At 47.7% G+C, this 24,338-nt stretch overlaps 1 protein-coding gene across 1 annotated transcript in view; it reads right to left on the reverse strand.

The window, feature by feature from the left end:
- Nucleotides 1–9,970, reverse strand: part of LOC146177635 (uncharacterized) — a 61,124-nt gene extending 51,154 nt beyond the window's left edge. Inside the window, exon 1 of the mRNA XM_084580762.1 lies at nucleotides 9,608–9,970. Coding sequence (XP_084436888.1) covers nucleotides 9,608–9,970 — 363 coding nt within the window. The remainder of the gene's footprint in view (nucleotides 1–9,607) is intronic.
- Nucleotides 9,971–24,338: the final 14,368 nt, after the last annotated feature.

Genomic DNA, 24,338 nt, shown 5'->3' on the forward strand with positions numbered 1-24,338 from the left:
TCTTGAACGCCCCAGGTCGAGACGTCCTGCTTTTCATCTCTCATTACAGAAGTCTCATATTTGGCCGGTTCCAATCCAATTGCCATTGTCGGGGACTTTAACGCCCGCAACACTGCCTGGGGCTACCATTGTCACGAAATCGGCGCACATTTGTATTAAGCCGGCGCGGCACGAGGCCAGCGCGGCGTCGCATGGAGAAAATGTCCGTACCAAGGCTTGACCAAATGCGAATCAAAGGACTATATATTCACGAGAACGGATACAACTACAGAATACTAAAGAAACTGGAAAGCTACGACACAAAAGTGCTAGGCATATTCAGAAGTATAAAATTGAAGGGCCGAGGCTTAAAAGACAGGAGCTTGATCAGACTTATGCAGACATATGTCATAAGCCGCATAAGCTACTCTACGCCGTATTTAAACCTTACAGCAGAGGAAAAAAGAAAATTAGAAGCACTCAGACGATGCATTAAGAGGACACTGGGCCTACCAATGAATACATCCACAGAGAGGCTGGTCGCTATGGGGTACACAATACGTGGGCAGAAATAGCAGAAGCAGTCAGAGTCGCAACTAGAAAGGCTAAGCCACACAACTACACAAAGAGATATTTCAAATATGGTAGGCCTGCAGACCGACAGCGGGATGCAACAAAAGTTGAGCATCCCACAGATATACTAAAATAAGCGCACCATCTAGACAAGAAGGCATCAGCGCTCCTTTGTGATGTCAGTGCCACGTCACGCAGAAGAGGCCTGTTATTCGAAAATCAGAAATGAATCCTGCGTTCCCAATGTGTCTGACTCCACAACGCTTTCCATTCAGGGACGGACGCAGGGAGCAGGCGCCCGTTAGAGCCGTGGCCTAGTGGTTAGAGCGCCCGTCTCGGCTGCGGGAGGTGGTTATTTCGAAACCCACCGCCGGACACCCACCGGTAAAAATGGGTACAAGTGTCCCCCGGCCTGGCGCTCGGCTTTTCCAGGGGTGTGCGTTTGGGAGAAGCTCCGTAAACCCCGCTGCGTGCCCCTTCTCCGCAGTGGGCTCAAACCCAGTTTCGAACCTCGCAGCCTGCAAAGGTGGTTCTGTTTGCCTTGCAAAGATACTTCCTTTGACCCTCACCTGAAATGCTCGCTTAGAGCCTCAGCTGCAGCAGTCCTAAAAAAAGGGCCACATAATGGGCTGTTGCCACGCAAGGCGGACTTATTGTTGTCCGATGGCGGAACGAATCACTGCCGCATCGGCGCAACTATTTGGGCCGTGACCCCTTTTCCCAACCATTTCACCCCAGCCGGAGGAAAGCTTGTACCCATTTAAAAACCGGTGGGTAACCGGCGGCACCAGGGATCGAACCCGGCACCTCCCGAATGCGAGGCGGATGCTCTACCACAAGGCCACCACTTGTGGGGACGGAGTTGTGTTGCATATGTCTCCTCCCATAGCCAGACTCATGTCTGGCGAGGGCCCGTAAATTCAAGCTTCTGGGTGGCTGGAGCGGGACTACAACACGGGTGAGCAGACACCCGAGAGCCCTCCGCGGAAGCGGAGAGGACTCAGCTGTGACCTGATGAAGAGGGGCAGGTCAGCCTGGTGGCATTAATTTGTCATCGAGCAAACTAAAGCAGTTTTTCCATGACGGGTGGATTGACTTTTGGTTGGTCACTGGGAGGGGCTGCGTCCTCCTGTAACCGAGAGGGGTGCAACCATCTGCAATGAAGCCCTGAGGAATAAGGCTGGGAGCAATGACGCGCCCCTGTAATCGAGAGAGGCCACGCCGGTGAATGCTCAGACGGCCGACTGGAACCTCGGAGCCTTGTGCACTCTGAGGAAGTCTATCCCACTAAAGTGGGGTAGATTCTCGGGCTTAGGAACTGCTACGGTGGGGCCCACCGAAAATGACAGCCTTCACCGATGATGTACCCTATTGATAAACGGGACAAGGGATAAGGCTGGGGAGCTCCCAACTCCCTGTAATCCAAGGTGGGAGCCGCTGGAGTTGGAGGTGACCACTCCTCGTAGCGGGAAATAAGAGTCTGTTCACCCGCCGGTGCAGTCCAGGGATGGGCTGTGCCGGCTAAGTCTCTATCTAAGGACGCCGCAGGGGAATCCCCGCTGACAAATGTCATCAGGGGTAGGGGCAACCCTGTGTAACCCAGCCCGCGAGGAGGCATGGGGGCGCTGTTAGAGACGGTCTTCACTCCCCCTCCGGCGTACGCCAGGGACGTCCTGGGAAACACTGAGGCCTGCGGGGGTCTCAGCAGGCTAAGAGAGTGAAGACGAAGCGAAAGCAGAACTGGTGCAAGCACCCTCTGAGAGTCTGTCAGTAGTACCCCTGTGAGACCAGAGGGGTGGAGGATGAAGCCTCCACTCGCGCTTCCGGTACGTAGGCGGTAGGTCCCAAAGAGTCTTGCAACGGGGCCGGCGTCCAATCCAAGACGCTTAACAAAATTTGGTAGAATCGGGCTCTCGCGTGGGGCGCAGCACGAAGAGAGTTACCGAAGTCGGGGGCACGAAGACGTCTGGCAGGGGTACACGTCATGGGAGTGCACCACGGGTGTTGCGATCCCGCCTGCCCGAGCACGTGGGTGCGACCCACAACACGACCAACGCGGTGGCAGTAGTTGACAAGTCCGCCACGCGCGCTGGGCGAGCTGCAGCATTCGTTTTCAGCTCGACGATGACCAGACGTAAACTGGGACAAGAGCGGTCCCCTGCGTGGGTGTCCGCGATTTTGTGGGACTTAGCTCTTGGGAAGGGGCTCGGCCTGGGCGATCCCATGTAAGCCCGGGGGATAGAGTTTGGCGAGCTAAACTCTTCTTGCAACCGAAGCGGTGGCCTTGTGGTAGAGCATCCGCCTCGCATTCGGGAGGTACCGGGTTCGATCCCTGGTGCCGCCGGTTACCCACCGGTTTTTAAATGGGTACAAGCTTTCCCCCGGCCTGGTGCTCGGCTCTTCTGGGGTGAAATGCTTGGGAAAAGGGGTCAGGGGCCAAATAGTTGCGCCGATGTGGCAGTGATTCGTTCCGCCATCGGACAACAATAAGTCCGCCTTGCGCGGCAACAGGCCATTATGTGGCCCTTTCTTTTGTTTTTTTTAGGACTGCTGCAGCTGAGGCTCTAAGGGAGCATTTCAAATGAGGGTCAAAGGAAGTACCTTTGCAAGACAAACAGAACCACCTTTGCAGGCTGCGAGGTTCGAAACTGGGTTTGGGCCCACTGCGGAGGAGGGGCGCGCAGCGGGGTTTACGGAGCTTCTCCCAAACGCACACCCCTGGAAAAGCCGAGCGCCGGGCCGGGGGCCGCTTGTACCCATTTTTACCGGTGGGTGTCCGGCGGTGGGTTTCGACAGATAGGTTGCAGGCATGCAACCTATCTGTCGTCAAACTAGGTCAATGGAACGCCAATGGAACGCACTGTGAACGCTAAACAAGATGTTAGCTGTTTTGATTACTTCTTTTTCGCTGTTTTCCATGAGACTGAGTTGTGCGATTTTTTTTCGGTTGCAACATTTGCCCCGCCGGGGTGGTGCAGTGGTAAGACGCCCGACTACTGTGCCGGAGTTCCCGGGATCGAATCCCGGCCTCGGCGGCTGCGTTTCGATGGAGGCGAAACGAAGTAGCGTCCGTGTGCTGTGCGATGTCAGCGCACGTTAAAGATCCCCAGGTGGTCGAAATTACTCCGTAGCCCTCCACTACGGCCCCCTTTTCTCTCTATCCACTTTCACTCCCACCTTCATCCGTTCCCTTACGGCGCGGTTCAGGTGTCCACAGAGCAAGTGTGACAGATACTGCGCCTTTCCCTTCCTATGAACCAACCAACATTTGCACCAGACAGGCAGCCCGTTGCCGGCACAGTAGAGCAGTGTCTATCTAACCCGTGCTTGTTTTCTGCGTTTCTTTGCTGTGAGAGCTTTTCCTGAAGAATTTGTATTCGCTCTTCTGGCAATCATGCTGGTTAGCTACAAGTGCTGAAGGCGTGTGGGAAGTAGTGATGTTCCTGCCGTAGACGGAACATGCCTAATAGTGCGTGCCCAGCTGTTGTGGCAACTATATACTTGTACCGAAAATCTATCCATACGCGTTCCATCAGGATCAACTTCCTACCATAAGGGTGCACGTCATTCTCTGAGAGGATTTGGCCTGTTCGTCGCATTGCATCATGAGGTGTTTCTGTTTTTAGGAATTATTTGTTGATGAAAACAGCGATACAACGTGCATACCTTTTTATTCACAGGCCGAAAGAGGAAAAACATTGTAGGTCTGCCAACTTCACTTAATTGAACGTGTCATCATTCGGGAGGATTATCATTAGGACCGACGAGGACCTTTGCCAATTGCGTGCATGCGATGATGGGCAGAGATTTTGTTTTCTGTATAATTAGCAGCACAACTATTCTGCGCAAAAACGTTTGCCTCTGGACGAACAAAGAACACTGTTGTAATTAATACCGTTTCTTGGGCTAGTTGGTTCATATTTGTACTGTGAAAAACTGCGCCGAAATAAACACACCACAAGAAAGAAGACGGGACAAAGTTGTGAGTAGCGCCTTTGTCCCGTCTTCTTTCTTGTGGTGTGTTTATTTCGGCGCAGTTTTTCACAGTACAAAAAGAACTGTTGGTGACAAGCAGCTTGAAAATGAAATGCTAAAACCCTTAAAAGTAAATAAATGGCGTTTTATTTCACCGCAAACATTCTACCAACTTTGATGGCAATGCGAGAGCATTGCTTATCAGTCAGAACTTCACTGAGTTACGTTGCTGAGTTTAGCGATGCGGTGAAATATTTCTGAGTTCAATTTTCCAAGGCCCAAAGTAATATTACACTCTCCAACCTTAATTCCACATAAGCCGACCTTACTCTTTCTTAATCAAACTTTATACGATATTTACAAGATAATGCAAAATCTTTATTCTCTAATGAAAATACATATGTCGTGCAGCACTGTAATTTAATGCATTCCATCATTGTTATAACCGAATCTAATCTAATCCACTCTTAATTCAATCCAGTGTTTCATTAATTGATCTTAGTCTGCGCGAATCAAAGTTATTTACCATTCATCTAACTCGTGGAAAACTCAACCATCTTAATTCATATTTAATTAAATTAAGTGAAATGCAACCCACCCTCAATTCGCCTGCCGCGCTTTCGCCCCAACATTCTGGCACTCGTTCAATAATCTAATAAAATCCTCGTATAAACCATTAATTTATGTCTAGCTGTAAGCTCCGTCGACAATTCTTTTGAACGCAAATCTGCTTCGCCCGGTGTATTCATTGATTGATTGAAACTTTAATTTCCCCCGATTTGGGAGGCTCCCGGCACGCAGGCCCGAGGAACGGGGGCCGGAACCTCCGCGACTAAGGACTAGCGAATATACATTGGTTATTCGCGGCCTCAGCCGCCAGGCGGACGGCTTTTTGCTGGTCAGCGGGGACGTCCCTTCGCAGCTGGGTTACCCAGGCTTCTCCACTTTTATTGATGATGATAACTTTATTTTCCACCAGATAAGGAGGCCCCAATTCCCGCCCCAGGCACGCAGGGCTAAGAAACGGGAGCAGAGACCTCCGCGATCAGAAGTAGGCAAAGAGGTCTTGGCTCTGCGCGGCTTCTTCCGCCAGGCGGATGGCTTGTAGCTGTGGAGCAGGGACCTCGCTCCGCAGCAGGACTTCCCAGGCTTCTCTACAATTTATATTTGTTTTAGCCCCTGGGGAGCTAGTACATTCCCAGATTATATGGTCGAGGGTCCCTCTCTTCCCACAGTGCTTGCATTTATCGTTTCTCCTATCGTCCATTTGGACATAATATGCCCAGACCGGGTTTACAAAGTTCCCAGCTTGCAGGCGCCGCCATGCGACTGCCTCCCTATTGTTTAGACTCTTATCCGATGATGGCACCAGTCTCCTGCTTAACCTGTAATTTTGAAGAATCTCCGTATAATTTTGCAGACGCTCGTCCTTGTTTCGGCAATCGGGCGGCTCCACAGTTACCGGAAGTAAAGAGCTCCGGCTAACTCGTTGCCGCTTCGTTGCCAGAAACGGACGTGTGTGCAGGGATCCAAATTAGGCGAATTTCCCTGTTTAGTTTAGTCGTCTACTGGCCAAAATCCTTGCCGCTTCCGACGAGACCCTACCCTTTCCAAAATTCCAAATAGCCGTTTTGCTATCGCTGATTATGAAATTGGCTTGCGTTCCGACGCAAGCGAGCGCTATTGCAACTTCTTCAGCCGTTTCGGCGTTGCGGCTTCTAATGGTGGCGGCTGATACTGGGGCACCTCCGCCGTCGACCACCGAGGCGACCGCCGCCCCCGTTTTGCCACTTGCCGCATCCACGTACGCAACCGACTTGCTGTCCATCGAATCGAAGCGTCTGATTAGTGCTTCTGCTCTCTTCTCCCTCCTCGCTGTGTTGAATATAGGATGCATGTTACGAGGGAGAGGGGGAATGATTAGATTTTCTCGGCAGTCCTGTGGGATACTTGATTTTTCTCGTAGTCCCCTATCTGTCTGCAGGCCTACCATTTCGAGTATAGTTCTGCCCGTGGCCGTTGGACTTAATCTTTCCAGCTGCGAAACTCTGACAGCCTCCGCTATTTCGTCCCCGCTATTGTTAACTCCCATAGAAAGGAGCTTCTCTGTGGATGTGGTAATTGGTAAGCCCAGGGCCCTTTTTATGCACCGTCGAATGAGAGAGTCTAACCTCTTCTCCTCCGACCTAATATTTAAGAACGGCGTGGCATAGCTTACGCGACTTATTACGTAAGCTTGAATGAGTTTAAGCAAGCTTCTTTCCTTCAGGCCTCGTCCTTTTAACGCGATTCTTCTAAATATTCCAATGGCTTGTGTGACGAATCCATCTTGCTTTCTGATTGTTCCATCATTATATCCATTTTCCTGAATGAATAGTCCTACGATTCTGATTTTATCTACCTTTGGAACTGGTTTTTATTCTAATTTAATGTCAAATTCCCAGCTGCGCTTGCATCGGAGTGACTTTGGGTTATAGACGAATAATTCCGATTTTTGCGGCGAGCCTGATAGACCCCTACTGGCAGCGTAGTCTTCGACAGTGTCCGCCGCCGTCTGCAGGCGCTCCTCAATGCTCGCATCACTACCCTGGTTAACCCAGAGATTGGTGTCATCCGCATAAATACTGAAATTTAGCCCTTTTATGCTCCTCAGAGCTTCTGGGAGGCCCCTCATCGCCACGTTGAAAAGGAACGGGGAGAAAACCGAGCCCTGCGGCGTCCCCCTGCTGCCTAACTTCGCTGTGGGGGACTGAATGTCTTGAAACTTTATGCAGACAGATCTGTTTGACTAGAAGTCCTTGATGTACTCATATGTTCGTCCACCTACTCCGATTTCTTGGAGACCGTGGAGGATCGCTTCGTGTTTAACTTTGTCAAAAGCCTTTGTCAAGTCCAGGTCGAGAATCACTTTGGCGTCTCTAGAACGCGAGTCGATTATGTCGTATTTGAGTCGGAGCATCACGTCCTGCGTGCTCAAACCCGGTCGAAAGCCGACCATCTCGTGCGGCCACAGGTTGTGGTTCTCCATAAAGTGCGTCAGTCGTGTCTGGACTACATGCTCTATCAATTTTCCCATGCATGAGGTTAGAGAAATAGGTCCTATATTTTCTAGTTTCGGGGGTTTGCCCGGTTTTGGGATTAAAATTACGTTTGCCGACTTTCACTGCCAAATTTCTTGCTTATACTCAGTAAGAGCGCTGATGGAGTCATCATCCAGGTTTCTTAAAATTTTGTTAGTTATCCCGTCAGGGCGCGGGGCCGATTTTGTTTTTAGTCCCAATGATTCTGCCCTGACCTCCGCCTCCGTGATGGGTGCGTCCAGCTCCTCGTTGGGAGCTCCGTCATACTCTGGAAGGGGGGCACTATGAGTATCGCCAATGTACATGTTGACTAGTGTATCCATAAATTCCGCGTCTGTACCCTTAAACGCGTGCCTGGCTTTTGATAATCTAATTCCTGACTGGGATTTTGAGTTGGTCAGATCTAATAGGTGTCTCAGCAGAACCCAGGTTCTGGAAAGGCTCATGCCCCCTTCCATCTCGTCGCATCTGCTGCACCAATTCTGTTCGCATAATTTAACCGCATAATTTTCACTTTCTTTATTATGTCTAGCTATCCTCCTTCTAAGATTACGGTTCCACATTTGCTTCTTTAGTCTGCGCTCCATACCATGTTTTGCCTCCCACATGTGAAGCAGTTTGCTATCAGCTATCCCCGGGGTATCGTCCCCTTCAAGATTCTTTGTTGCCTCTCCAACGTGATGCATGAGGGTCTTCATCCATTTTTCCATGTTTGTAATCTTCCTTTCGGCAGCCTTCTCTCGCTTTTCCCTAAATAGTTCCCATTGCGTAACCCTCGGTTGACACACACGGCGCGTCTTTACTCCTTTTTTAAGGATCGAGACCAGAATAAAATGGTCGCTGCCAAAATTTTGCTCCGAATTTTGCCAGTTGACATCTTTCACATTTTTGGAGAAGGTCAAGTCAGAGGAAGTGTCTACGCAGACGCTCTTACCCACCCTGGATGGAAAGCTAGGGTCCGTGTGCAAGGTGAGTCCCAGCTCGTGCGCGTCTTCCCATAACTGCCTGCCTTTAGGATCTTGTTTAGCGTAACCCCATTCCGGGTGCGCCGCATTGAAGTCACCGACTATTAGCAAGGGGTTACTCCCAGCTGTGATTATCGCTTTGAGAAACAGGGCCCTGAATCTCACCTTTCTCTGCTCTGGCGTACTATATAAATTTAAGAGGAACAGGCTTGGTTGCTCTTTTCGTCCCGTAAGAATTTCTAATAGCACTGCCTCAATTTCTTTCGAATTGATTTTGTGCATGATTGCAGCAATGTTCCTCTTAACCAATGTTGTGACGCGAGGTTTCTCACCTCCGTCACTTGAAAAAGACTGGTATCCCGTGAGTTTTGCTGCTTTACCCGTCTCTTGCAGGGCTGTAGCTAGTGGTTTCTCATCTAATACTGTGAAGTACTGTTGCACTAACGCACGCTTGCGTTGGGAGCCGCGACAGTTCCCTTGCCAGCTTAAAGACTCACTTGGTGCGCCTCTGACCATTATGGAGCTGATCAAATTTTTCCTCAGTTTTTTGCTGCCATTCTCCGATGGCAACTAATTCTGCCCTTTGAAGTTGTGCTTCGCTCGTAAGGTTTTGAACCTGGCTTTGAATTTGGTTTATTGCTCCCATAATTTGGGTCATGGAAGATTCAAATTTAGCTTCGATTTTGGCTTCTAATCTTCTTTCTAGTGCCACCAATGGATCAGCATCTTCCCCTTTGCGTTTCATTGGGGGTGGTCTAGCCGATTCTACAATCATCTTTTCCTCCTCCTCCGGTGCCGCAGGCTGCGTGGAAGTCGCAGCCTTAGGGGCCAGGACAGTTGGTTTCGATACCAATTTCGGTGGCGCTCTATGGGGGGAGAGGGACGCAGTCCGCGCTTGCCCTTTGGGTCTGTGCAACTCTTGAGTGAGCTTATTAATGATATCTTTAAGCTCCCCAACTTCTTTCCTTAATTTATAAATCCCCTCGTCCTTCTTATTTGCCTGGGAAGCCCCACTCTCAAAGCTTACATTTTTACGGCCCTGCTCAGGCTCTGCTTCGTAGTCCACGGGTTCTCCGGGTCCCTGGAACTCGATCTCCAGCTGCGTCTGGACTCAGAACGCCCCCTGGAGCTGGAACTCAACCAGCCGCGCAGCTGTCGCCCTTCGGTAGTCTCCTCCAGCCTCGGGAAGGAGTCGTTTCTGGCGCGAAAGTCCTCGTTTCCACGCTTGACCTTGGAACTACCTGGGTGATTTTGCTCGACGATCGCTTCGACTTGCTGTTGTTGCTGCTTCTGAAGTTGCTTCTGCTGGGCTGCTGTTGCATGTTGGACTTGCTGTTGCTGCTGCTTCTGAAGTTGCTTCTGCTGGGCTGCTGTTGCATGTTGACCTTGCGTTCCCATTTCCTCTTCTTCACCTCGTATTTAACGCGGTAGAGTTCTCGACATTTTTTGTCACCAATCGGGTGTCGTTTCCCGCACAGCTGACACTTGCACTCACAGAAATGGTCTTGGGGTGGGCGTTCCAATCCACAGCCACGGCATTTCACATTTGCGGGGTCCGGGCAGACGTCTTCGCGGTGTCCGAGCCTGCCGCAGGCGTTGTAAACTTCAAACTTCTTGCAGTAGAGAACGTAGCGTTGCGCCACGGGCGTGAATCTCACCTACCGCGGCACCTCTGTCTTTAAACAGTATTAAAACTCTCCTCGAGTTTCTTCCCAGTCTTCGCACCCCCAGGACCGGAGGATTCCCGTAGACTTGCAGCCTTTTCAAAATATCTTCGTCCGAGAAGGACAAAGGGACTTCATGTATGACGCCTTTCCCGCAGTCCTCTGGCGCAGCGATGTACGTAGTCAGTTCGATTTTTTCCCCTTAAAACGCGAGGAGCTTCAAGTCGGCGAACTTTCTCTTCCTTTCCGCGCTGACAGTTGGCGACAAGAATGGAATGTTGCTTTAGATTCGATGAGATGACATCTTCCCCGGCCGCGTCTAGGCTCACGCTAGCCGCCCTAACTATTACGTCAGCCAAATACGCACTTTCGTATTTCATCAGACGTACGAGACCGCCGTGCGGCCTCATGACTATTTCTCGACGCCGTCCGGAATGCGGGCAAATCGCCTTTCAACCGACTTTGCCGCCATCTTCCTGCCTGCGAGCTTCTCGGCGGCTCGCTGGCGTTCCATATTGCGTGCCTCGTCGTTCACTAGGGCAGCCGTTTTCCCTTTCTTCTTACTAACGTACCATTGTCCCGGCACGTTCATTTCTTCTGGATCTATCTCCGTACCTTGCACGGCCTCTCTCATGGTTAAAGGCCGGAATGCATGGAGCGTTTTTGCCGCGTCAAACCGGCGTTTTACGCCCGACGGCGCGCACTCGACGCCCCGCGTCAAATAAAAACGCCCGCCGCCTCTGATATGGACCTGCCAGATATTTGACGTGCGACGCGCGCGTCTGACGCTAACAGAAGTGGCCAAATTCAACTCACTTCCGTCTTTTCGTTCCTTTTGGCGCGAGTCCTCACATCTTTCCTCGCGCGCGATGTACCCGCATAAAGAAATGGCGACCAAAGCCTCGCGTGTAGAGTTTAATGATAAACTTATATGCGCGGTGCAAAAGCGCCCCATATTATGGGATAGTTCCCGCAAAGACTACAAAGACCACAGGAAGAAAGCGGCGGCATGGGCCGAAGTTGTCACGGAAATTGGATGCGACTCAGGTATATTTGCACGCTACAAGTATTTCTAGCAAAGTGCAGGGCAGTCGTTTTCTGCGCCTTTTAACGGTCTGCATGCATGTTCTTCTTGGGAATGTATCCCTACGTGGTCAAAGAACCTCTGTTCCGCTGCCGCTCTACTAGTATGCGCGGCGGAGCCAGGCTTCGAGCCGATCGTTGCTTGAGTGTTCCCCACACTGAAATGACGCGACATATGCTCTTTAAATACGTTTGCCTGTCTGAAAGATATCTGAGTTCTTGTTACATGCATATGCAACGAGGTTGTCGATCTGCATGAATTTGTTCATGGGTAGGTGCATGGTTACTAGCGTTGGGCTAGTTGGCTCACGATATTTTGAAAAGTGTCTAGCTAGCCACAAGGCGACCAGCCTTCCCGTGTCATCAACGTGGTGTGTTACGTGCATTTCAAGATAACGTGAATACTTATTTCAACCTCGCCGCGGTCCCTGAATGGTTTGTTGCTGCTCCTCGAGGACGCGGATGAGATCGCGGCAGCCGTATTTTGGTTTGGTTTGGCAAAACTTTATTTCCCACAGTAGGGGTCCTGGAGGACACTCGGCTAGGTGCCAGGTGTAGAGGGCAGCTCCCACGTCGGAACAGAGAGCCCGAAGCTCTCCGCCGCCGCGCGGGCCTCCTGGACAGCCCGAAGCTGATCATGTAGTGAAGCACTTTTTAAAACTTTGTCCCAACGTTCCTTGTTCTTGGCGTAGGCGTCGCTCGATGCACAACCACACAGCATATGGTTTAAGTCTACACGGTAACTGCACCGTTCACACACATGTTGTCCGTCGTAGTCTGGGTCGATATGCTTCATGCGCCAGGGGTTGGGGTATGAGTCCGTTTGGAGCAAGCGTAACGTGACTGATTGGCTGCGGGTTAATTTCTTACACGGGAGGAGAAATGCTCGTCTGCCTAGATAAAAGTGCTTAGTGAGCTCGTTGTACGTGAATAATTGATCTCTGTACTCGATATGTGGAGTAGCAGGGGAAACCGGAGGGGCGCGGTCGATGAGTCCTCGCGCCGCCTCGTGTGCGATCTCATTGAGATTCCACAGGCCGCCCCCTAAGCTGCCCATGTGTGCCGGGAACCATACGATGGAGTGATCGGTGATGTTACTTCCGCCTAAGATCCGTAGCGTCGTCTTGTCTATCCCGCCCTTGGCGAAAGCTCGAGTGGCTGCTCTAGAGTCGCTGTATACAGTTGTGAAGTCCGAGTCTTTTAGAGCTAGTGCTATCGCTGCTTGTTCAGCTACCCCTGGCTTCTTGGTGTAAAGTGTGAGTGAGTTGCGCGTACGCCCGTGTCCGTTGACTACTGCTACCGAGTAGGCATGCTTTCCCGGTATGTACGCTGCATCCACGAAAGCTGTCTGGTCGGGGAACTGTGCCGCGTCCGCAGCGAGGGCTTTGGCGCGGGCGAGCCTTCTTCCTTGATTGTGGATCGGGTGTACGTTTCATGGGAAGGGGGACACTTTTATCGCTTCTCGCACGACTTTAGGTAACTGCAGAACGTTGTCCTTTTCTACTATGTTGTTCAGGCCGAGCTTAACGAGAATCTCTCTGCCCGCTTTGGTGCTTGATAGGCGTGCAATCTGTGCCGTGTGCTGTGCCTCGATGATTTCGCCAAGGGTATTGTGCACTCCTAGCTGTAAGAGCAGTTCAGTGGAGGTATTATCGGGGAGCCTCAAAGCTGTCTTGAAAGCTCGGCGTATGTGTACTTCAAGCCTTCTCTGATGTTCCTTTTTCTAGTTGAGCATTGCAGCCACGTATGTTATGTGACAGAGTACAAAATCATGGACCATTTGAATAGCGTTGTCCTCGCTCAGTCCCCTGTGCCTATTCATGATGCGTCGAAACATCCGGATCGCGTTTGCAATCTTGATCGCGATGCTGTCAAGCATCGCCCAGTTGGACCCGTTGCTTTGGATGATTAGTCCTAGAATTCGTATTTTATCGACCGTGGGTATGCGATTTCCATCCCTGTCGTGTAACTCTATGCATGGTGTGTGGTGTCGGCGCCAGTCGTTGGACGGGCGGCCTGGTCTTGGGGGGTGGTAGATGAGTAGCTCGGATTTTCTACGAGAGCAGCGAAGTCCCATTGGGGCAAGATGGGCCTCGGTAACCGTGATGGCTTCTTGCATGCGCGCTTCTAATTCGGCATTGCTGCCACCGGTGCTCGAGACGGTAACATCGTCTGCGTATATGGTGTGCTCCACATCAGCAATTTCACCCAATGCGCGAGAAAGCTTTGTCATCCCCAAGTTAAATAAGAATGGTGAATGCACTGAGCCTTGTGGTGTTCCCTTATCGCCCAGATTAAGGCTCTCCGAGACGTGTTCGCCTATCCGGATAGTGGCCGTTCGATCCTGCAGAAACGCCTTGACGTAGTGGTAGAAGCGTGTTCCGAGATTGTGGTCAGATATGGCTTTGAGAATGGCTTGATGTTGGATTTTGTCAAAAGCTTGCTCCACGTCGAGTCCCAGTAGCGCCTTGGTGTCTCGTGTGGGGCGATCCAACAGACTTTTCTTGATGCGTAGCATAGCGTCTTGCGTTGAGAGACCTGGCCTAAAGCCAATCATATTGTAAGGAAAGTACTCCTTTTCTTCTACGTATTCCGATAGTCTATTCAGGATGACGTGTTCGGCTAGCTTTCCTAGGCAGGACGTCAGTGAGATCGGCCTTAGGTTGGGTAGGCCCAGCGGCTTGCCCGGTTTTGGGATGAGGATCGTATTAGCATGCTTCCACTCTGCAGGTAGTTGGCCAGTTTTCCAGACTTCATTGATTTGTTGCGTTAGGAACGTGACCGAGTCGTCCTCTAAATTTCGGAGAGCCCGATTTGTGATACCATCGGGGCCGGCTGCAGAGTTACTGTTGAGTTCGTGAATTGCGAAACATACTTCGCTTTCTGTGAAGTCCGTATCTAGCTCTGAGTTTGGCGAACCGTCATAGCTGTTCCTTTGTAAGGTACTGGGTAGCCCCGATTTAAGCGGTAAGTATCGTTTGGCACGGTCATCCAGAAGGGCTTCGGCGGTACTGATTTGCTTCTCGCGATGTACTAATTTACTTAGCCTGATCCGTTGCATAGTTTTGGACTTTGCTCCGTGTTCGTCGAGGAGGTGTTTTATGAGTCCCCACCCACTTCCTATGCGTATTTGCCCATTGAGGGAGTTACAGACTTCATCCCATTGTTGTCGGGAGAGAACCATGCAGTATTGTTCAATTGTCTTGTTGAGTTCGGCAAGTTTCCTTCGTAGTCTTCTGTTAAGACGTTGACCCTTCCACCTGGCTAGAATGGAATGTTTGGCTTCGAGAAGATTCGCTAGCCGACTGTCCATCCTCTCTACCTTAACGTCCGTGGTAATTGTCCGTTCCGAGGCTGCGATGTCTGCTTTGAGCTGCTCGGTCCAGCTCGTTATCGTGTGCTTTGTGGTTGCTCCTGATGAGTTGGATGGCTGCGCCCGTATTGCACGAAATTTGTCCCAATCGATAAGTTTGTACTCCCTTTGCCTCTTTCCCGGTATCTCTGCATCTATTCGGAGAATATAGTGGTCACTCCCAACGTCTATTCCCGAGTTGTGCCAGGCACATTTTTCTAGGCCCCGGACAAAAGTAAGGTCCGGTATGGTGTCTCGACATGTGGATGTGCCACATCTGGTTGGGGTCTCCGGGTCTGTGATCAGCGTGAAGTCGAGATCGGAGGCTGTCGTGAGAAGATGATTTCCCTTGCTAGAGGGATTTCAGTCGAGGTAAACGCAATAGGAGCCTGTATACTGTGCGTTGTCAGTGCGCGTTTAATTCCTACGTGGTGAAAATTTCTCGAGCCTTCCAGCAACCATACCGTGACGAGCCAAGGCTAATTAATGGCGTGCTGTTTTTGATGCCTAAAATATTCACCGTAACGTATTTAATTGGTGTGAATGTATTGTATTGAACAGAGAATAATCTGTGAAACTCTATTTGCAGGCGCTAATATAATTGCGCGGTGAAAAAGCCTGTGCGATACTTTTATAAAGAAGCATCGCACATGGAAGGATGGCGCACTAAGTGGCTTAGGAGCCGCCGATGCTGTGCAAGTGCGGTGGCCGTACTTCCACCTGATGATGTTCCTGAAAGTTCAGGGGGACATTGGCAGGTATGGCCATTGCTTGATGGTTACTGGTTTAAAACAATTTATTTCCAAAAGAAGCCCAATAAAGGATGCTACATACATAAGGAGGCTGGGAAGCAAAGTACTTTGCAAACAAGATCAGATGACATATAAGCAGCTGAAAGAAAATATATACATTTATATTCTACAGGTTGCATACTGGAATGGGTTGTGTATCATTTTGTGTGCAAAAAATTAACATGCATGATTGCAGCTGTTTGCATTATTTACAACAGTCTTTTTTTTTAAGAATGTTGTTGATTGCCTCATGGTATAAAGGAATATGAAAAGTAAAATAAAAAGGAAATAAATGAAAGAAAAAAAAAGTTGGAAGTTCTAATAAAGTCCAAGGGGGAATGATGATGAGGCCCCTGCGTCCAAGCAGTGTAAGAAGACGAGTTGTATGGCGAAAGACCCACTGCTGTCGACTAAAGTCTGTCTTTCAACCAAGCATTATCATATCATTAAGAATTTGTGCAATTGTGAAATGTAAAGAAGTTTGTAGAAGTTTGTAGGCTCATGTGATGTTTCATTTTTATTTTCAGCACCATCTCAAACAGCCATGGGCAGAGCCCATGTATTCAGGAAACAGAAGACATTGCAGCACTGCACAATCAGTGCACATCAGAATCTCTGCTGCACTCAATATACAGTGAGGCAGAAGGTATGAATTTACATTTGAGTTATGCCACTAACTACTTGGAAATGTGGTTGTATTTGCAAGAGCCCACACATGGAGTAGAAAGTGCTGACAGTGAAGCCTCTGAAAGATTGAAAGTGTTGCTTTGCTTTTTACAAGTACCATTCTGGTATTAAAAAAAAAGAAAGCTATTATTCCTTATGTTACAGTCAACATGATGCTGAAAACCCATGTAAGGCTCAAGTCTGGAATACATGCTTGCATTTATGAAGAAGCAGCATGGCACGTTCCTGCTAGTCATTTTGTTTCTTGTTTGTATAATTATGCTAAATCTTTTATAGTGCTTCAGCTTTGAAATCCTCTGTTTTCTCTGGACACAGATGAACAGTCGCAAGGCGAGATCTGCGGAATGCAGGCAAGGAGGAGCCCGAGCCCAGAGCCACTCGCAGCAAATGGCCTGACTCAGTCCAGCGGGACGTCAACCCCACAAAGCCCTCGGCCTGTCCCCAAAAAAAGGAAGCGAAAAGAAATGGCGAGCTGGCAAGAGCACATGGACAAAGTAGATGCTATGATTACAGAAGAACGAGACGAAGCAGCTATGTATGGGCAGCTCGTCGCACACAAGCTTCGAGCATGCCCAACGCATGCCAAGCATGCGATGGAGCTAGATTTTCTTCAATTTATAGCGAAATATACTTTTGACAGCAAATAAATGTATTCAGTGGCCTGTTTTTATATGGGCCATCAACTTCTTATAGTGTTGCCAGTCCACCACTGCTAAACCAGGCTGTGTAGCATTTTATTCTTGAACATTTGCCAAAAATCCCTGATCACTGAAGAGGTGGGAAAGATACCAGGCAATGAGTATAAAAAATGTATTTGCTATTCACAGCGTAATCTCTACTGAAATTAGAAATGTACCTTTGAAAATGAATTTGCTCGTTTGAAGGAACTGACTTCTTCGTGAAGAGAGTCCAACCTTAAAACTGACTTTTGCTTCTCTTCAAGCTCTTTCGCAGTGGTATCTACCTTCGCCTTTATTCTTCTGAGCATATGCGTTTCCACTAGTGCATTCGAATGTCAGATGTTCATTTTGGATCATAAGTATCAAAAATTGGCTGTTATTACAACACAGGTATTTTCACAAAATGCAACAATAAAAGGAACACGGCCCTGCAACAGATATTTAAACCCTCATCATTTATTGCAATTTAACACCAACTGTGAACCTCAGTATTAGGGATCTGGGTACAAGGGAGGTTCTGAACGTTCCCACGAAACGCTGTGAGCTGCCCTTCTCAGCATGGTTCAGATATATAAGGTTTATATTTCCAGCTAATGACTTGTCGTTGGACACCTCCTCACTAGGGGGATATCTCGGTTACCCTTTCTTATATGATCAAGTTATGACAGATGTGCTGCGTATTCCTGACAAACAGAAAGTGATATAATCGAAAAGCAGCAGCCTTCGACACTCCCTTGTAATAGGTAATGGCTCGGCTTCATATGTGGAATAGTGCCCAAAACACCCAAAACACAGCACGCTTTTCCAGGGCGTGGCCCGCTTATCCCTGTGACTAGGCACATATGCTCACCACTTTTTGTGCTGCTTTAATGCCTGAAGGCTGTGATATGGACGAAGGTCTTCCTACTCCTTTAGGCCGCAACTGGGTTGGAAAACTACACGTTGACGCGAAAATAGTGTTTACAGATGGAGAAGAAAACAAATTGCATCGAATCGCATTTCTGGATATAATACCATTAATAGCACAGAGTGCAGCAAAAATCTGTGTTCTGCTAAATTTGATGACAGAACTTTTGAGGCAACCGGTTTGGAACAGTTTTGGAGCAATATTGTGTCTTGGAGCAGAATGGAGCATATGAAGGCGCACTCCCACCCCTGATACACTATTAATTCTGAGGTGCTGGAATTCCAGTATGTGCCCACTGCCAAGTAACGGCACCTTCGTTGGAGAAGTAGTGGGCGAAAAGGTTTCGTGTCTCAGCAGCATTTCCTTGGTAGTTCCTCGACTGTGTGGTCTCCAAGTCAAGTAGGCTACTTGATGCAGCTTCTCTCCTCCACTGTCCTGGGACAACATTCCCATAATCATCTTCACAATCGACATAGCCTGGCGGGCAATAGGCTGCATCTCGAGTTGACGAAATGAAGTTGTGAAGGGCACAACAGGCCAGAACAGCAAAGGTAGCGTTTTTGGGATGTAGGTTGATGGGCCCAAGCAGGATTCGCCACCGAGCCGCCAGAATGCCAAAAGCATTTTCCACGATGCGCCTGCAGTGCAATTAAAAAACATGATTATATGTTTTGTCACTGTAAAATAGTGCAAGTTAGCCGTTTTCACTTCAAGCAAGCTTTGTATTAGTGCACATGATTAGTTAGTAATTAAAAAAGGTATTAGATATGAAGGAATGTACGCTGAACCATATAAATTCACGAGCGCAGACATCAAACATTAATAGTGCATCCACTGGTTGCTTTAGTTTTTTACCAAAATGCTAAATCCTGCCTGGCGCAGGCATGAGAGTGAAAAGGAATAAAAAACCAGCGACTATACTGCAGTTTGTTTCATGCCTCATGTGACCTGTAGGCGACTATTTCAGTCACCAATTAGCTGTTTAAGCTGAAACAGCTTGATAAATGAAATTTAGTTATATTCGGCGCCTGTGGCGAACATTGGTGAAAAAAATTCTCACAGTACACAAGATTATAGAAGCGAAAAGGCAAAATTTGTACTGATCTTTTTTTTTTTTCATTTATTTACCCTAAAGGCCCAAGTGGGCATTACATAGGGGGGGGGGGGGGTAAAGTCATGAAATAAACACAATGAACAAATCGGAACAGTAACGTGGCGGCATGTAAAAGTGCTAAATATACAAGAAGAAGCAATTAGGAAAAACATGATCACAATATGATGACACGGAAATATGCAAGAAAATACATGACACACAAGGGTTAAAGCAAAAGGAAAAATCGAAACAAAAGTAAACCACAAAAGGTGAAAATTTCCCACTACGCTGTTAGAAAATCGTTAAGTAATGAAGCAAACTGGTCATAATCGATAGTATTAACTACAGAAGAGGGGAGAGCATTCCATTCTCTTATCGCTAGGTGTAAAAACGAAAATTTAACTGCGTCTGTTCGTGCAAATGGGGGCTCGATTTTTTTCATCATCATCATCATCATCATCATCATCATCATCATCATCAGCCTGATTATACCCACTGCAGGGCGAAGGCCTCTCCCATATTTCTCCACTTAACCCGGTTCTGTGCTAGCTGCATCCACTTGACCCCTGCGAACTTCTTAATCTCATCCGCCCACCTAACTTTCTGCCGCCCCCTGCTACGCTTTCCTTCCCTTGGAATCCAGTTTGTTACCCTCAGCGACCATCGGTTATCCTCTCTTCGCACTACATGTCCTGCCCATGTCCATTTCTTCTTCTTAATTTCTACTAGAATGTCGGTAACTTGAGTTATTTCTCTGACCCAGTCTGCACGCTTTCTATCACTTAATGTTACCCCTACCATTTTTCGTTCCATAGCCCTCTGGGTTGTCCTCAACTTAAGTAGAACTCTCTTGGTTAGCCTCCACGTTTCAGCCCATAGGTGAGTACAGGCAAGATGCAACTGTTGTATACTTTCCTCTTGAGCGATGCCGGTAAGCTGCTAGTCATATCTGCGAGTGCTTGCCAAAATGCGCTCCATCCCAATCGTATTCTTCTTGTTATTTCCTTTTCGTGGTCCGGGTCTGCGGTTACTACCTGTCCTAAGTAGACATATTCGCCTACTACTTCCAGTATTTCGCTACCTAATGTAAACTGCTGTTCCTTCCCGAGGCTGTTGAACATTACCTTAGTCTTCTGCATATTGATTTTCAAGCCTACCTTTCTACTTTTCCTGTCTAGGTCATCAATCATTATTTGCAGTTCATCCCCCGAGTTGCTTAGCAAGGCAATGTCATCAGCAAATCCTGATTACTGAGGTATTCTCCATCTACCCTTATCCCTAACTGCTCCCATTCCAAGTCTCTGAATACTTCCTCTAAACAAGCTGTGAATAGTACTGGGGAGATGGTGTCTCCTTGCCTAACACCGATTTTTTGCCTAACGATTTTTTTATCGTGGTCAAAACGATGAAACGTGCGTGTGGCGGGCGTAATTATCGGTGCTGAGAAAGTTTATGAAAAAACGCAAGGCGTGATTGCTTACGTCTTCTTTCTAATGTTGGAAGTTTAAGATTCTTTTATTGCTGTTATGCTTGAATAACGTGAATACTGACGTGAGATGAATCGACTCGCTCTGTTTTGAAGTGCCTCTAATTTGTTAATAAGATACAGTTGATGAGGACACCAAATGAATGACGCGTATTCGAGCTTCGGTCTAACCAGTGAGGTATAAGCGATTAGTCGGGTATCTGTATTAGCTCTGCAAAGTGACCGGCGGATAAAACCTAGAGTTTTATATGTGTTAGTCAGAAGATTATTTATATGCACAGTCCATGATAAATTAGGGGTTAAATAAACTCCTAAATATTTAAAGGATTCGACAGGCTCTATTTCCGCTTTGCTAATATAGTAGGTGTTCGACAAAATCAAGTTGCAGGTACTGAATCGCATTAATTTAGTCTTTTTAGTGTTTATAGTCATTTGCCATTCAGAGCACCACATGTCTAACCTAGATAAATCATCCTGCAACATAACACAGTCAGTAAGATTAAAAATTGGACGGTAGAGGACACAATGACCTGCGAATAGCCTGATTGATGATGTAATGCTGGAAGCAATATCGTTTATATATATTAGAAATAATGTGGGCCCAAGGACAGATCCTTGAGGGACTCCAGATTTCACGGGCTGAGGAGAAGATTTAAAGTCGTCAGTAATAACCGATTGAACTCTGTTGTTTAAATATTCTTCTACCCATCTGATAACTTTAATATTTATGTTAATGCTACTCATTTTATATATGAGGCGATTATGGGGCACACGATCAATATGGGGCACACGCACATCTTGGAACTAACTTGGTTCAGGGTTGAATGTTTTAGATACAAGCATACTTAAACTGTCGGCAATCATGTCAGCACACTTCTTTGTTATGAATGCATGCAATTGTGCGAGTGCTAGATCGGCATTAGCGCTTGACACAGGAAAACCTAAAATGTGCAAAGACGCTTGGGCTAATACTAGCCAGCCACATGCACGCAGTTTTGAAAACAAAGGGGGCTTGACAGCAGAGCCCAGCATGTACTGGCGGTAACTGTGGAACTCTGACTTGAGCTGTTTTATATTGTGCTCATCCCTCACTGCGAGTCCTAATCTGTTCAACTGACGAATGAGTTATTTAGTTGAAAAATAAGCCTTAGGGAGAAGTTGACTGACAGATTTACGTAAATGGTCCATGATAGCAGTGTGTTTCGGTGGGTCAATGTGACAGATATTCTCAAGCAGACCCCCCCTCTCCTTGGTGTGCTTTTTGAGGATCTCCTTGCCTGTTTCTCTACTTTGAAGGGAATCATGAACATCCCCAAAAAATCTTGTTTTTTTTTTTTTTTTGGGGGGGGGGGGTTAACAGATTCCATAATTTTTTTTTTACTGCCAAAGTTTGTGGATGTTTGCAGTTAAAATTGAAAACTACATGGCCTAGTTATGAATTATGAAATGGTCACAGGCAAATGCCATGAAGTGATTACTGTTTACTAATGTTTTACGAATCGCTACAAAGAAAGCATGCAAACTAGACGATGTTTATACCCCTATTTTTGCTTGGCCGTATGCACTGCAGATAATTATTTTGCTGTGCATTTAATTGCTCATATGTTTTTATGTCAATAAATACGCTTCTTCATAGCAGCTCTTCTCCCTCCTCGTCACTCAAGCACGGTGTAAAATACTATATGAACTAAATGCTACTGACGAAAACCAATATGAAGGAATTTCAATATCATCCTTCTTTCTTTTCTCATACCGAATACCCTATCTTTACAGTGCCATTCATTACCTTGCTCTGCTCAGGCGGTAGTTGAACACCCTCTGGCCTGATTGCATACTCTTGCCGGGGTATGGGCGCAGAAAATCGGGCCTCAACTGGAACGCCTCGTCCCCGACGAAGACATGCGGCGCAACCTTCTGGCTTTTTGAAAGGCGTGCTGCGGCTGGTAACTTCACCGAGGCATTTCTTAGCCTCTTCCCAAAGGTGCATGACTTGAAAATTCCGCCGTCACTATGCCGCCCTGGTGCACCGACATCGACCATCAAGAACTTGTAGTGTGCATCGACGATGGCCATGAGAACAATAGAGAATGTCCCCTAGTGAAAGCAAAAAAGACGTGCATGAGCAGACTGTACACATATGACATCTGATCTACTAGTTCATTACCATGCCAAGCTGCTGTTAATGAATTGTACTGGTAATGAATGAGTTGTAGTAGCGGCTTCCCGAATTTGGTGGTGCTGTGATCTTTACATGTTTGCCATCAACAGCTCCTACGCAATGGGAAAAATTCCAGCGCCTAGTGAACTCTTCTGAGGACTGCTGCCACTGTACAGGCCCTGGATCTTAAACAACAAAGAAAAATTAGAAGACTTGAAGGAACAGTTTGGAAGCGAGTAAAATTCTAAATATAATTTTTCCATATTAGGTCATTGCAGCCACTTACAATATGTTCCACTGCTACCCTCATGGCTCTTTAATGCTAATTTGTTTCCTAAACCTCCTACTTAAGCTTCATGACAAGAGTTAAGAACAGAATGAGGCAAGCAATACATACAGGCAGATAAAGTGGCTCCAAATGCTGCCAGATCGCTTTGCAGGCATTGTGTATGACAAGCCGACATGTTGCTGGCGCCACTCTAAACACCATTGCTATTTGCTTGATAGCCATTCCAGAGGAGAGGTACCTGCGCATGATAAGAAAGTTGAAAACCTGTAAGCGAGCCTCAGTAAAGTCACAAGGGTTACAGTACCTGAGAGTAATGGCAAGTCGCTCTTCAGAGCAAACAGGCTCCCGGCAAAGAAAATTCCTCTCTAAGTCATTTCGGATAATGCTGTGGAGCTGGTCAAATTGCTTCGGAGTCATCCTGTAGTACCTGAAGAACATATCCTTGTTCTGTCTCATGATTTTGGGCTGCAATGACAACAGTGGAACAATAATTATGAACTGTAAAATAGGCATATGGCTTCTTTCAAAACAGAGACCGAACATCTGATCTACCCTTTATCATTTATGGGCTTTGTATAACATGGTAGGTGACACAGAGAGGCATACAGCATTTTTTTTTAATGCAGTGGGCGACGCATTCCTCAGTTCAAATTGCTTTAATTTTAAAAACAGCACAGGCGTCTCACTTAAAGTACTTCTTTTTCTCAACCGGTCGATCGTGCTGACCGTAATCTGGAGCTTAGACAAAGGTGTCCGACATTCATTTCAAATAGAGTATTCGTCTTTCGGGTTTATTGGGGCTGAAATGACTGGTCGAGGGTATGTTAGAATTGACAGCATATGCTGCTGACGTGGCAATATCAAGTGTCAAAGCATCGCTTTTGCGTTTCTAGCTTAGCAAAAGTGATTTGGGCAATCTCGGTGGAATGCTTCTGCCCAACTCATTCAATGCACTGCTTCGGACAGAAAACACACGACACTGCATTAATACATACATGGTTACATGGGGTCTTGCTGTGGTAACCTCTGGTTACCATTGTTAGTTACCAATACTTACCATCAAATTGTCACTTATTTACCAGCAAGTTACCACCACGCATGGAGTGTTTATGGCTATTTACCGAGTGGATGCCACAAGGTTACCGCTTGGAGGTTCCCAGCCGGTTACCGAGGCTTCGCAAATACCAAGTTCAACCATCGGCATTTTTTTTTCAGGAATATGCGGAAACGCAACGCCCAGAAGAATGGTATCGCTTACGATGACAAACGGCAGTTACAAGTTTCAGTAGCTATTACAGCTCACGGCCCTATTCTCGCGTTGTTTTGGTTGGTTGGTTGGTTGGTTGGTTCATAGGAAGGGAAAGGCGCAGTATCTGTCACACTTGCTCGGTGGACACCTGAACCGCGCCGTAAGGGAAGGGATGAAGGTGGGAGAGAAAGTGGATAGAGAGAAAGGGGAGCCGTAGTGGAGGGCTACGGAGTAATTTCGACCACCTGGGGATCTTTAACGTGCGCTGACATCGCACAGCACACGGACGCCACTTCGTTTCGCCTCCATCGAAACGCAGCCGCCGAG

The sequence above is a fragment of the Amblyomma maculatum genome, chromosome 10 (genome assembly GCF_055883805.1).
Source record: "Amblyomma maculatum isolate TAMU_Amacu chromosome 10, ASM5588380v1, whole genome shotgun sequence".
NCBI lineage: Eukaryota > Metazoa > Arthropoda > Arachnida > Ixodida > Ixodidae > Amblyomma > Amblyomma maculatum.